General features: G+C 34.6%; 1 protein-coding gene across 3 annotated transcripts in view; it reads right to left on the reverse strand.

Annotated features, from left to right (window-relative positions):
- The window catches only part of RDX (radixin), a 100,533-nt gene that overhangs the window by 24,996 nt on the left and 61,833 nt on the right, over window positions 1–13,704 (reverse strand). For 2 of the 3 annotated variants that reach the window (XM_009247035.4, XM_054525023.2), the window contains 4 exons: window positions 10,837–10,997; window positions 9,505–9,597; window positions 6,632–6,874; window positions 2,863–5,436 (listed from right to left, as the gene is read on the reverse strand). In XM_009247035.4, the coding sequence (XP_009245310.1) occupies window positions 5,272–5,436; window positions 6,632–6,874; window positions 9,505–9,597; window positions 10,837–10,997 (662 nt within the window). In that variant the 3' untranslated portion in view covers window positions 2,863–5,271. Of the gene's footprint in view, window positions 1–2,862; window positions 5,437–6,631; window positions 6,875–9,504; window positions 9,598–10,836; window positions 10,998–13,704 lie in introns of those variants that run through there. The other variant, XM_054525025.2, reaches the window with a different exon arrangement.

The following is a 13,704-nucleotide window of genomic DNA, read 5'->3' on the forward strand; positions in this document are numbered from 1 at the left end:
GCACTGAACTGTACACTTAAAAAATGGTTAAAATGATCAATTTTATGTATATTTTACCACGATAAAAAAAGATTCAACTGAAAACTTTTAACTTTATCTTCTCAATATTTAATACAGATATTATCAATTACTCATATTTGACTGGTCAGTTGGGTCTAAAATGAGTCTTCCTAGGTTAGAAAAACTTTTCAAATTAGAGACTCTTTTAGGATAACTTTATTAACTGGTGTTTAAAATTTGGCCTATGAAATGAAAATTGAGTAATTTATCAGAAAACAAGCATACCTGAGAAACGTATACTGAGTATTCATTCATATTCCCTGTCAGTTACTAATTTCCTGCTTATTGAGCTTCCTTTTATTGTGTAAGTTTCCTTCATCTCAAAACTGTTTTTATGAAAATAGCTAAAATTTAAAAGTAAATAGGTAAATGCAATGATAGCATAGAGAAGTCAAATGCTAGACTTGAATTTCATAGACTTTTCAATATATATAAAAGGAAAGTGAGGGAGGAGATAGATATTCCCTTATGATGCTAAAAAACACATGATTCCTAAGTCTAAAACATATAAAACATCATATTTAAGTTGAAAAAAAAAGGGATATCATAGCATATATTGTAACACAGTGCAAGAAGAATTTCATATAATAAATCCACGTTTTATCAAAAGAAACTTTTCCAAAAATAGTCACATAAATAATCTCAGAAATTCTGATCGCATATTCACTAGGAAGATGGACATTTGGCTATATTGATTTAGTAAGTAAAAAACTAAAACCACTATCACTATTTTTAGGAGCAAACTAAATGGCATGCATAAATATAAAAATGAATCCAAATATTTAAAATAATGATTAAATAAAAGTGAAGAACAATTAGAATAGGGTGGTAAAAATAACAAGTTGCACTGATAGAAGCAAACAGCTAGCTACAAACATGGAGGAATCTGGGCATACAAATAACAGGCATCAACAATATGGCATTGCCATTTTAAAAGAAATGATATTGTAATAGATAAATGCAAATGATCTAAGGCTAAGATAAATTAATATTTGAAGTCCCCTATATAGGCCAAAACAAAGGGTCACAATCATCCTAATCTTGCTTCTAAGTCCTTGAATATAGCCAGCTCTTAATAAAAATGTATTGGCTAAATGACAACCATTAAATAAGAACCTGGAGCCACCGAGCAGTTAGGGATCTCCACAGACAAAACATAAACCTGAATGCAAAGGATGTGTCATGGGGTATCACCTTAGTCAAGATCTTTCATGTAAAAATTGTGTAGGAAATACTTCAACTCCTAAAGTAGTCCATATAACCCCAAATCAGAAAATTCTTGTATCACAGAGGTTAAGGGAAGTCAAAATATTGAGGAGATAAATGGCAATTTTAACAGATAAATGTAAATCTGAGTGTCTACTACCCAAATGGAAAGTAGCTGAACCACACAGCCATGATCTTTCCACAGGGAAAATGGTAGTTCTTATATCTTGATGGACATAGTAAGAGGTAGGTCTACTAAGGAAAAATTGGGAGTTAAAATTATTTAATTGGAAAAGCTAATGATAAGAATGTGGTAATCTTTAACATATGGAACATAATTGTGAGCCAGTTTTTCCTAGTTACTACCATAGACTGTGGGGAGTCAGGCTGCCTGAATATTTCATAAAGTTATCAAACACATTTGCAGAATCCAAAGAGCTTTTGTATGAGCTAGAATACTGTCATTCCATGTGACAGACCACATTAGAATATTTGATAGGTTAAAAAAATGGAAGTGGTACAAACTAAGAAAATGCTAAAGTTCTGTTCATTTAGAACAGACTTAAGAGAGGAACCTAACAGTACAGCTCCACACTGAACTGTTTTCTCTTACTCTTACTAATGGTATCTAAGCTTTGGTTTACTCATTAGTTCAGTTATGTTAATGCTAAAGTTAGTAATCCCTTAGACTTTAGTTTCAAGCTTTAACTTTTAAGACTAATTGTTTTTATTGTGCATATGTAAAATGGGATGCCTGTGAATTAAAAAAATTATTTTCATTTCTAAAAACATTAACAATCAACAAGGTGATCAATACTGGGACGGAATACAGTGGGATTTAAAAAAAAAAACAGTAATATTGAAACACTTCTAATGATAAGAGTGACTTCCAATAAAATCTAACGTAACTTTATAAGGGGCCATTCCAGTTCTTAAAAACTCTAATTAGACATAAAGCAAAATATTATTTAAAATTCCATTTTCTGACAGGATCAGAGTAAAAAAATCACTATGTGTCCTTGAGAACAGAAATAATAAAGTGACAGTTAAATATTACTATCAACAAAAAAATCTAGCTTTTACTATTTTTATAGATTTATCACTTATTTAAGTTAAAAATTAGTAAGAAGACTTGAAAAAGGCAATCAATTTCTAGATTTATAGTAACTGCTCTATAATATAGCTTCAAAATAAGAACATGTACTTAAATAAATATACTTAGCATACAGTTCTTTAAAGAATGTTGAAATGTTTAAATAGTGAGATGAATCAATGACAAGAAACTGTATCTTCCTCAGGAAAAAGAAACTAACCACTATACAATAAAGGCAATGATTGGAAACCCTAAATTACGTTTTGTTGTCAAGAAAGTCAATTTAATTTAATAATTTAACTTTTCCACAGAATTAATCACTATTACTTCCATACCAAAGAGGTATCATTTGGGGGAAAGAGTAGATCTATGAGGATTTAAAATTATTTCCTATCTACTTCTTACTTTTAAGTTGTGGTGATTCATGGCTGTGATAAAGACTGTAATTTTCAAGAAATATACAAGAAATCCATGTTAAATAACAACAGTGGACCTTAAAGGCATGAGCTTTTATCACTTTATTGTTAACCAATGAATATTACCCAAAATTAGAGATGTAATTGTAACTTAATTGTACAACACAAAATTATGCTAATGGTAAAAGCCTACTGGGATTTACCAAATACACATTAGTGTATTTTTACATTGACTATATGAACATGTGCTTGAGACTGCTAATAAGTTATAATTGGTTTAATCTCTAAGAAATCCATATTGCAAATGGTTCTTGTTTAGAAAAATTCACACAGCCTTAAAAATGGATTAAATCCATTTTAATCCTAATCTACAAATAGATCATAAACAGCAAAATATAACTGATAATTTTTCAATACTGTATCAAACTGAAGTAGCTATGGTAGTGCACATAATTCAAAATGAGGAAAATTAACAAAAATCCAATGAAAGTTCAGGTTTTTATCTCTTATGGCAATTGCTTTAAAGTGAACATTTATGTTTCAAAGCATGAATAGTAGGGTCCACCATCCATTCCTTTGATGTACTGCCAAGTAGGAACATTCTCTTCCATAGGATTCTGAAGCATGTGCACAACCATGGTACAACAGTCACTTCAAGGTTAACCAGCTATGTTTTGTCCTACAAAGTTCAAAAAATATATTAAACGCAACCTTTCCTTTTCATAATGTCTGCCCAGATTAATCCTTTTAAAGTCAGCAAAATCAAAAAAGCACAAGAGATATTTTCAGACACAACTTGAATCTACTGTGCGTGAAAATGTTTAATAAAATGGCAATTTTAATAGATAAATGTAAATTTGACTGTGTAATACTAAATGGAAAGTAGCTGAACCACACAGAGAAAACAAGGCTTTACGTATCTCCAAATTTAGCTGTTTTACAATAAACAAAGTATTAGAACATGTGAATATTAGAACCTCCTTCTAACTGGAAAGATTTCTTCAGTAAGCTATAACCGAAATTAATATAAACTAAAATTATAATTTCTAAAATAAGCATTAACAAACCAAATTTAAGTATTTTTAGTCAGAGATTGAAAAAAAATAAGCACAGTGATCTAGAAACCGAATATACTGATTATGTAACTATCGTATCAAGGTACAGACATTCTTCATATGCTACAAGGTTAGCATTTCTCTCTCTCTCTCATACACACACAGAGTACACACACACACACAGTCTCTCGCTCATTCTCTCTCTTGCTCAGCCATACAACACCCCTCCAGGATGATAGTATACCAGTGAGGAGCTTACAATTTTAATACAAATCAGAATCCCACAGTTTGACTCGACAAAAAGGCAGTTAAAAATTTAGCACTCTTAAGATATTCTGAAGGAAAATGAAATATCGAAAGTATTTCTTGATGATCGAGGCTATGATTATGAATTATAAAACATATAGCTTACACACTCCACTGTGTTTGAACAACCAGTCATCACAGGTGTAGTAGTGAGGTAGTACTGTTGTCCCCGCTTCGGGACTGATGTTTTTATATGCTGCCCTTCCAGAAAGGTCCAGGTTTTAAAAAGTAATTAACATTAGTTACCAACAAATGCATATTTTCTTTATTAATCATCTGTTTTTCTAAATCAGTGTATAAAAGAACAAAACTTTTAAAATCTTGCAGAGGCTGTTTCATCAGTAAACTCTCCTAGGGAGCTACTACTGCTGTCTCAACCTCTGTGAAATGGTAGGCAAAAAAAGCCATCAAAGGATTACAGGAGATAAAACACCAATCAATGTAAGCTGTTAAAGATGACTGTGATTAAATAACCAAATATCAAATATCCAATAAGGTAATTAAATTTAGATTAAAAAAAAACTAACCACCAGCTGTACATACATTATTAAATGTTCTAATCTCTTTCATGATTCATAGCCATATTCTACATGATGATCAAAGACTGTCCACTGTGCTATCTACCATCATTTTAAACACTGCCTGATCTGTATGATGGTGGAATTATGGCTATGGACATGGCAGATAAGAGAAGGGCACACTGAGAATATGTGAGTGAGAGAGAATGTGGAAATACATACAGGTTAAATATGGAAGGGGCAAGGGAAACCCATTAAAATGTTCACCATTATCCTTTAAAATGTACACAGAACTGAAACCACACATACACATTTGTCAGACGTGATAATTAGTGTTAATCTTCAACAGAAAAAAAAAAGAAAAGAAAAAAAATGTGAAAGGAGGCAATGGAACACCATTCTCCATTCCCTGGACCAAAAGAAAAAAAGAAAACCAAGCATGATATCATACTGCCTTAATGTTGAAGAGCTCCCCTTAAATTTGTCTTTTAGCTAGCACAGTCAAACTGGTGTAAGTGCTTTGGCAAGGTGGGATGCATTCCATCATATCTGCAAAGGCCTGCTTTTCTCTGTTGGTGGTTCAGCTTATGAAGAACATATATGCAAAATAACAGCTCTCACATTGCTTCAAACTCATCGATACGCTGCTTTGTATTGCCTTGTCGAATCTGTCGCAGAGTCTTGTACTTATCACGGCCTGCTTTAACATTCTCAGCATGAAGAACATCATTTTGTGTTTTCTTGGTTTCATCTCTGGCTTGGGCTAATTCTGAACTTAATGCCTATTTAAAAAATAAAAAGTACAACAATTTTTTTTTCTTAGATTTAAAAAAATTTATGAAAATGGCTTTAAGATGCAAAAATACATATACCAAACCATTTCCACTGTGAAACCTTTTTCTTTAGTGTATAAGTTTGTTTTAGTAATAGTGGTGGCAATGGTAAGGGAGGAATACACACAGCCTTTCCACATTTATCAACCATGGTATTTTGTACATTATTCTAAATTTCCTTAACTTTCTCATCTAATACTTGAAATAGCTATAAAGTTCAATGTAGCCATTAAAGACTAATATTACTATGAGATTTAAAATCTATACCTCAAGGGAAGCCTTCTCCAAAAGTCTTAATATATTTATTGTAACTATCACCTCATTTCCTTTTAATATTTAAAGATTTTAACAATTAAAATATTAGATAACTTATTGGGAAAAAAGAAAGCTCATAATATTAAAATCCTCTACTTTGACCTAGTTATGTCCATGTAATATACTGACCTTTTGCCAATATAAAATCTGAGCAAATAATTAAGATTATGCAATGTCTTAAACATAGTATATTAACTACCATTCTTTCCAATGTACATTTTATTTTTTTGAGACAGAGTCACTTACTGTTGCCCAGGCTGGAGTGCAGTAGCATGATCTTGGCTCACTGCAACCTCCACCTCCCAGGTTCAAGCAATACCTCAGCCTCCCAAGTAACTGGGATTACAGGCTCATACCGCCATTCCCGGCTAATTTTTGTATTTTTGGTAGAGGCAGAGTTTCACCATGTTGGCCAGGCTGGTCTTGAACTCCTGGCCTCAAGCAATCCACCTGCCTCGGCCTCCCAGAGTGCTGGGATTACAGGTGTGAGCCACTGCGCCTGGCCCTCAATGCACATATTACTGATCAAAAACTAAATTCACATGTTTTTCAACATGACATTAGAATACTTTCTACCTTTTAAAATGGGTCAAGCTGTAATTAAATAACTCACTAGTTAAGGTCTGATTATACAAAGCTAACAGGTATTTGCTAATGGGTTCACACAACGGAAGAAATGAAATAACATGATTATAGGCCAAACACCCACAAACCAATCACAAGGGCAGCCAGTATTAAAACTTCTATATTCTTTTTAACTAAGTTTGTCTAAGATGGGGAAAATGCAAACTATATTTCAAATGCGCATACAACTGCAAATTTTAAATACCTGAAGTTGCTTCTTAACACGCTCATTTTTCTGTGTTTCGGTTACACGTTCTTCCTCGCTTCTATGGTTCATTACCCCCTCATTTGATAATTCAGCACTAGCTTCAGCATTATTCTCATCGTGTTCATCATGTTCGTTTTCTGTTGGAGGAATGACTGGTGGTGGTGGAGGTGGAGGGGGGGCAGACATCACAGTTTTTAACTCTTCTTTGGTCTTTTCCAAGTCTTCCTGGGCTGCAAAAGCCTGAACATTAAAAATACATGTATGAGCAACTTACTTCAAAAATTAATAATCAAAACAATCAAGTTATACTCCCTTTTTAACAGAAACTGTATTTCAAGGTAATGAAAATAAGCCCTATTTATGAAACCTCTATTTTCACAAAAGAATGCCAACACGTAAAAGAGAAAATCAAAAACATTATTATGCAAACTCTATTAGAATTACTAACTCTGTGAGCTTCAAGTCAGTGACAGGTTAAAGAAAAACAAGCATACATGCAAATAAAGAACTATTAATTCCGGCAAGGATTATCAATTGTTTGCTAAAACTGTTGTGCAAATAGTTGATGAGAAATGGATATTCATATAATGCCTAAGAATCTCACACCCAACAGATTTTATTTGAGCCACAAGGGGAAAATGTAACCGAATAATGGAGGAATGAGACTGTCGTTACTCAAATCCAATGACCACTAAAAAATACTAATGGTGAGTTAACTAGATATTAAGTGTCTTCTGATATGATACAACCTGAAATATCTAACATCACCAACTATTTGGGTGATCATATTATCTTGGTATACCTGGAAAAGTCCTGTTACACTGTTGTCCTAGTGTAATTATGAACAATACCCCCTTTTTCTCAAAAGTACTCCAGTTTAGATGTTCAATTATATGGAAGTCTCACCTCTGATGCACTGTAGTCAAAAACATTTAATTTGAATTCCCCAGGTTCTAGATCTAACTTCTGGTTCAAAGGAAATACTGGAGTTAAAGGATAAGGTCAATGACACAAGGAAGTAACTAAACAAATATAGGAAGTGAGACATTCTGTAGGTCCCTTCAATAAATCAAAATAATAAAAAGAGAAACTGCCCTCCATTAAAAGAGACTTACAGCAAATAGAGACAATGCAAAGTCCTCTGAACACTTGTCTGGCAAATTAGCTATGAGACTTTTTGGGAAATTCTTAATATAGTCTAATATTTTGAGATGAAAATTGACTAAAATGAAATAGTACATACAGTAAGATTTCATGTTGAATATATAAACAGGAAGTATCCTTGAAGGATATGTACTAAGGTTTTGCAGTATTGCCCCTAGTTTATGGGAATACAATTGTCTTTTGTGCGCGTTTTCTAATTTTCTATAATTCACAGACTTGACATCTGTAATATGCTAATTTTTTAAAGTTTATGTGTCTCTAAATTTCACAAATCATCCCTAAAAGGGATCTAAAAAATTCTAATAACAAAGTAGAGTAACTGGGAAATTAACAGTGGCATTCCTTTTGTAGTTTTATTTATATACAACTAATTTTCAATACATCTAAAATTACCCAATGAAATTTAAACTGCTACAAAGATTTACTTACGAGTGAAAGAAAGCTGTTTTCTGTATAAGTACATATTATTGTAGAAAAATCATCTCCTAAAACTAAATATCATCTTTGGGGGTAAAAAAATTATGTTTCCATTTAAGAGTTAACGTCGTTTGAATTAAACTCTCATCATCTTATATTCCCCCACCCTCCAACCAAAGCCTGATTTTACAATTGTGTGCTACTTTAGACAACAGTGGTTTCATCTACTTAGGACTCATATTAGAAATCTCGGTGTCAGCTGCACACAGTGGCTTACACCTATAATCCCAGCACTTTGGGGGCTGAGATGGGAGCGCTGCTTGAGGCCAGCAGTTCGAGACCAACCTGGGTTACACAGCAAGACCTCCATTCTCAACAAAAATAAAAATGATGGTGCATGCCTGTAGTCTCAGCTACTGCAGAGGCTGAGGTGGGAGGATCCCTTGAGCCCAGGAGTTCAAGGCTGCAATGAATTATGATTGTGCCACTGCACTCCAGCCTGGGACACAGAGTGAGACCATGTCTCTAAAAAAATAAAAATAATTCAACTTCATATCCAATCACTGGTTCCCATGCCTTTTTGTGTCTACCACAAAATGTCTCTTGTCTCTTTCCATTCCTCTTTATTCTCATTTCCACATCCTCAGTTTGGGTCTTTATCTCTTAAGTATCCACTATCCCAAACCTTTCTTCACACTGATCACTACATGGTTTTTATAAAATCATATCTGATCATGTTACAATCCTGTTTTGAAATCTTCTAAGCCCCAAGTCAGTCGATACTCCCACTGCCTTGCTATAGCAGAGCATTTATTTAAAGCCTTTCACAATTCCCTATTATCGAACTTGAGGGCCACATCTCCCAACATTTCTGAACAACACTAAGCCTCGGCTGCTTACTGGTTATCCTCAAATCTATTACATACATTCATACTTCCTATACTCATTCAGTTCCCTCTGTCTAGAATGACCACTTCTTCAGTCTCTAACTATTCCCAATCTTACATCCCAATCTTTCGTACCCCCAAAATTTAATTCATTATTCAAGACCCAGCTTAAATGTATATGGGTCTCCCGACAACTCTCTGGTCCCCACAGAAATTAATCACCTCTTCTGTGTTCCCAAAGTACTTGGTTTATATCCGTAGATAAATATTTACAATACACATAACACAAGTATCCTTCCCACTCTAAATTATGACAGTATCTTATACTTATCTCTACAAAGTCAGCATAATCCTGGGTACAAAAGCTATTCAATAAAAGCTAGTAAATGAATAAATGATTACTTTGTGTTGCCACTCAGTAGCTTCCTCTTCCTTTTTCTTCTTGGCTTCTTCTAGAAGTGCAATCTTGGCAGTGAATTCAGCAAGTTCTGCTGCCTAAACAATATAATTCCAAGATTAAAATAACATATTTTGAATAATCTTATAAGTCATCAAAGCTTTAATGCACATGCTTAGGCTGTTTATGTTTTTCTTAACCTTCCATTTAAAAACATACAGTATTTCTTAAGATCTTAAATAGCTTATTTACAATAAGTCCTTTAGGTAATGAGCTAAGGAGACAAAATTAAAAGATTACTATTATTCTACAGACTAGTTAATCCTGCTTTCAGTAGCAGGAACTTAAAATGTGTAACTTAAAAGCTTTTTAAAAAAATTTCCATCAATAAACTATTTGTTAAAGTCCACAAAAGAGAAAATATTTATCTAATGCTATATACTTTAAATGGCACTTTGTCAAATCGTCTCATTTAATACCCCAATAATCCTAACAGGTAGTATCATTAACAGGTAGTATCATTCCTCCTTTTTTTTTCAGAGTCTCACTCTGTCGCCCAGGCTGGAGCCCAGTGGCACGATCTCAGCTCACCACAACCTCCGCCTGCCAGGTTCAAGCAATACTCCTGCCTCAGCCTCCCGAGTAGCTGGGATTACAGGCATGCACCACTGTGCCTGGCTAATTTTGTATTTTTAGTAGAGACAGGGTTTCGCCATGTTGGTCAGGGTGGTCTTGAACTCCTGACCTCAGGTGATCCACCTGCCTCGGCCTCCCAAAATGCTGGGATTACAGGCATGAGCCACTGCGCCCGGCCATCCTTCCTCTTTTCAAAGGGAGGGAACTGAGGCTCAGAAAGACCCAAAAACACATACATAGCAAGTACATGTGTGAACTAATATTTAAATCCAGGATCTTTTAAGTGACATGCTTACACCTAATTATTTGCAAGTCCACTGAATAAACAAAAAAACCCAACCAATTATGGCCTATAGTTATCTCATAGGAACTATAACATATTAATTTATCTAAAGCAAAAGACGCCAACTGACTTATTGCGGAACCTGTCCAATGTCAAAGCGAATCAGAACCTTTTGCTGACAGTAGACTCCATTTACAAATAATCTATAGAAAAATATCTTATTCTTTTGTATTTTTAGGTTTTTGTTTAGGCAGAAATAATTTTTTTAGGTTTTTGTCCACACTTTGTTATTAAGTTACATGTTATCTTTGGCTTGCTCTCCAGAAAGCACAAAATGGTTGCTTTTTGTTTTTTCTTTTTAGAGGGTTCACTCTATGCTTTTATTTAAATTTTTTTCTCTAAGAAGACAGTTCCTTACTAGCTGCTCCTGATTCTTCATCTGGTCGGCAGCTTGTTTTGCTATGGCAGACTTCGCCTCTTCAGCAGCTCGACGCTCCTTTTCAAGCCGTTCTGCTTCTTCTTTTGCTCGTTTTCGTTCCTGATCCAGTTCTAGAGCTTTTCGAGTCTGTTCTTCTAGTTCTGTGAAATATGTGCATTCCCCCCAACAGTGATTAATTCCAATCATTCTCATTATCAAAAGAAGCTAAAACAGTAGCAAGAAATCAAATCTGTTCAATTTCTAAAAATTAGCACACATGTAAATACATATATACCTCTTTGTTTTCTTGAGACAGGGTCTCGCTCTGTTGCCCAGGCTGGAGTGCAGTGGCACAATCATAGCTCACTGCAGCCTCGAACTCATGGGCTCAAGCAATCCTCCCACCTCAGCCTCCCAAGTAGCTAGGACTACAGGCGCTACACCTCGTTTCCAACTTGGCAAAAGCTTAATAATTTTTAAAGAGAAATGAAAATCTTTTGCAATTCAAGTTATGTAAAAAGGCTACAAGCATGTAACTATTTTATTTTTAAAAAATAATCTCTCCATCTAAAGTTTTGACCTCAGTAAACAAATTGCCATGTTTCAGAAATCTATAATACATTTTAAAACTTCCATTAAGCTTTTACTTATCTAAACTAATAAGTAAATCCAAGAAATTAAGATTGAAAACAGTATTTACTGACCCCAAAATAGGAATGCTGATGTGATTATAAGAATTATTGAAAAATGTAAGTTATTGGTATATATTCATTCCTACAGCATGAAGATAAGTAATATTGGGAGATAAATAACATGAATTTTAATCCTTAGGTGTATAGATCACTAAATCAACTCTCTTTTCTTATTCCAATGAGTTGAACAGGAAAGGAAAATAAATTTTTAAGGGAGTTTAACAGTACTAACTTTAAATACTATTTTGACAATTATTTAAGCCCTGTGACAGAAGACAACAGAATGCCACCTACTAAGACAGGTACAAGGTCCTACAAAGAATTATTCTCCCTTACTGTATACTAAGAAAATCTATATGTCATGAAATTTGAAAGCTAACTGTAACTTACAAGCTTTTACTTACTGTTCTTAATTTTGTTGGTCTTGATTAGAACTAGTTAAGTAATTGCAGCTAAGACTTGGAAGGTTTTAGGCCAGGTGTTGTGGCTCATGCCTGTAATCCCAGCACTTTGGTAGACTGAGGTGGGTGGATCATTTGAGGTCACGAGTTTGAGACCAGACTGGCCAACCTGGTGAAATCCCGTCTCTACTAAAAATACAAAAATTAGCCAGGCATGGTGGTGGGCGCCTGTAATCCTAGCTACCTGGGGAGGCTGAGGCAGAAGAATCGCTTGAACCCAGGAGGCGGAGGCTGCAGTGAGCCAAGATTGCACCACTGCACTCCAGCCTGGGCTATGGAGCAAGACTCTGTCTCAAAAAAAAAAAAAGAAAAACACTTGGAAGGTTGGAGAAGAATGACTCTTTGGTTAGGCTTTGGTTAGGCTCATGCCTGTAATCCCAGCACTTTCGAAGAGAAAGGTGGGAAGACTGCTTGAGGCCAGGAGTATGAGACCAGTCTGGTCAACGGAGTGAGACATCATCTCTTCTTAAAAACTAAAATTAAAAAAAAAAATCAGTAGCCATTTATATATACCAACAGTAAACAATCTGAAAAAGAAACCAAGAAAGCAATTCCATTTACAATAGCCAAAAAAAAAAAAAAAGTAAAACACCTAGGAATCAATCTAACCAAAGAAGTGAAAGAAGGACATTGGTCTAGGCAAAGATTTTTTTGTGTAAGACCTCAAAGGCACAGGCAAAGAGAGATAATGGGTATTATATCAAGCTAAAAAGCTCTGTACAGCAAAAGAAACAACCAATAAAGTGAAGAGATAAACAAAGAACACAAGAAAGTGTCTACAAACTGTCTATCTAAAAAAGGACGAATAACCAGAATATATAAAGAGCTCAAACTCAATAGCAGAAAACCAAATATCTCGTTTACAAATGGGCAAACATCTGAACTGACATTTCTCAAAAGACGTACAAATGGCCAAAAGCTATATGAAAAAAATGTTCATCACTATAATCACAGAAATATAAATCAAAACCACAATGAGATATCATCTCACCCCAGTCAAAATGGCTTGTATCAAAAAGACAGGCAAGGCTGGGCAAGGTGGCTCACGCCTGTAAATCCCAGGACTTTGGGATTTACAAAAATTAGCTGGGCATGGTGGCGCATGTAATCCCAGTTACTTGGGTGGCAGAGGCTAAGAATCACTTGAACCTGGGAGGTGGAGGTTGCCTGGGTGATAGAGGAAGACTCTGTTTAAAAAAAAAAAAAAAGGCAGTAACAGATGCTGGCGGGGATGTAGAGAAAAGGAACACTCATACACTGCTGGTGGGAATGCAAATTAGTAAGGCCGCTATGTAGAACAATATAGAGAGTCCTCAAAAAACTAAAACTACGGAATTACCATAGTATCCAGCAATATCCAAAACATAGTATCCAGCAATAGTATCCAGCAATATCCAGCAATAGCAATATCCAGCAATATCCAAAACAAAGGAAATCAATATATTGGAGATAGTTGTACTCCTATGTTTATTGCAGCACTATTCACAACGGCCAAAACATGAAGTCAACCTAAGTGCCCATCAATAAATGAACGGATAAAGAAAATGTGGTATATATACACTATGGAATATTATTCAGCCATAAAAATAAATGAAATCCTGTCATTTGCAGCAATATGGATGGAACTGGAAGCCATTATGTTAAGTGAAATAAACCAAGCACAGAAAGACAACTATTGCATGTTCTCACTCATATGTCAGAGCTAAATCTCATAA

Source organism: Pongo abelii, chromosome 9 (genome assembly GCF_028885655.2).
Source record: "Pongo abelii isolate AG06213 chromosome 9, NHGRI_mPonAbe1-v2.0_pri, whole genome shotgun sequence".
Lineage (NCBI taxonomy): Eukaryota > Metazoa > Chordata > Mammalia > Primates > Hominidae > Pongo > Pongo abelii.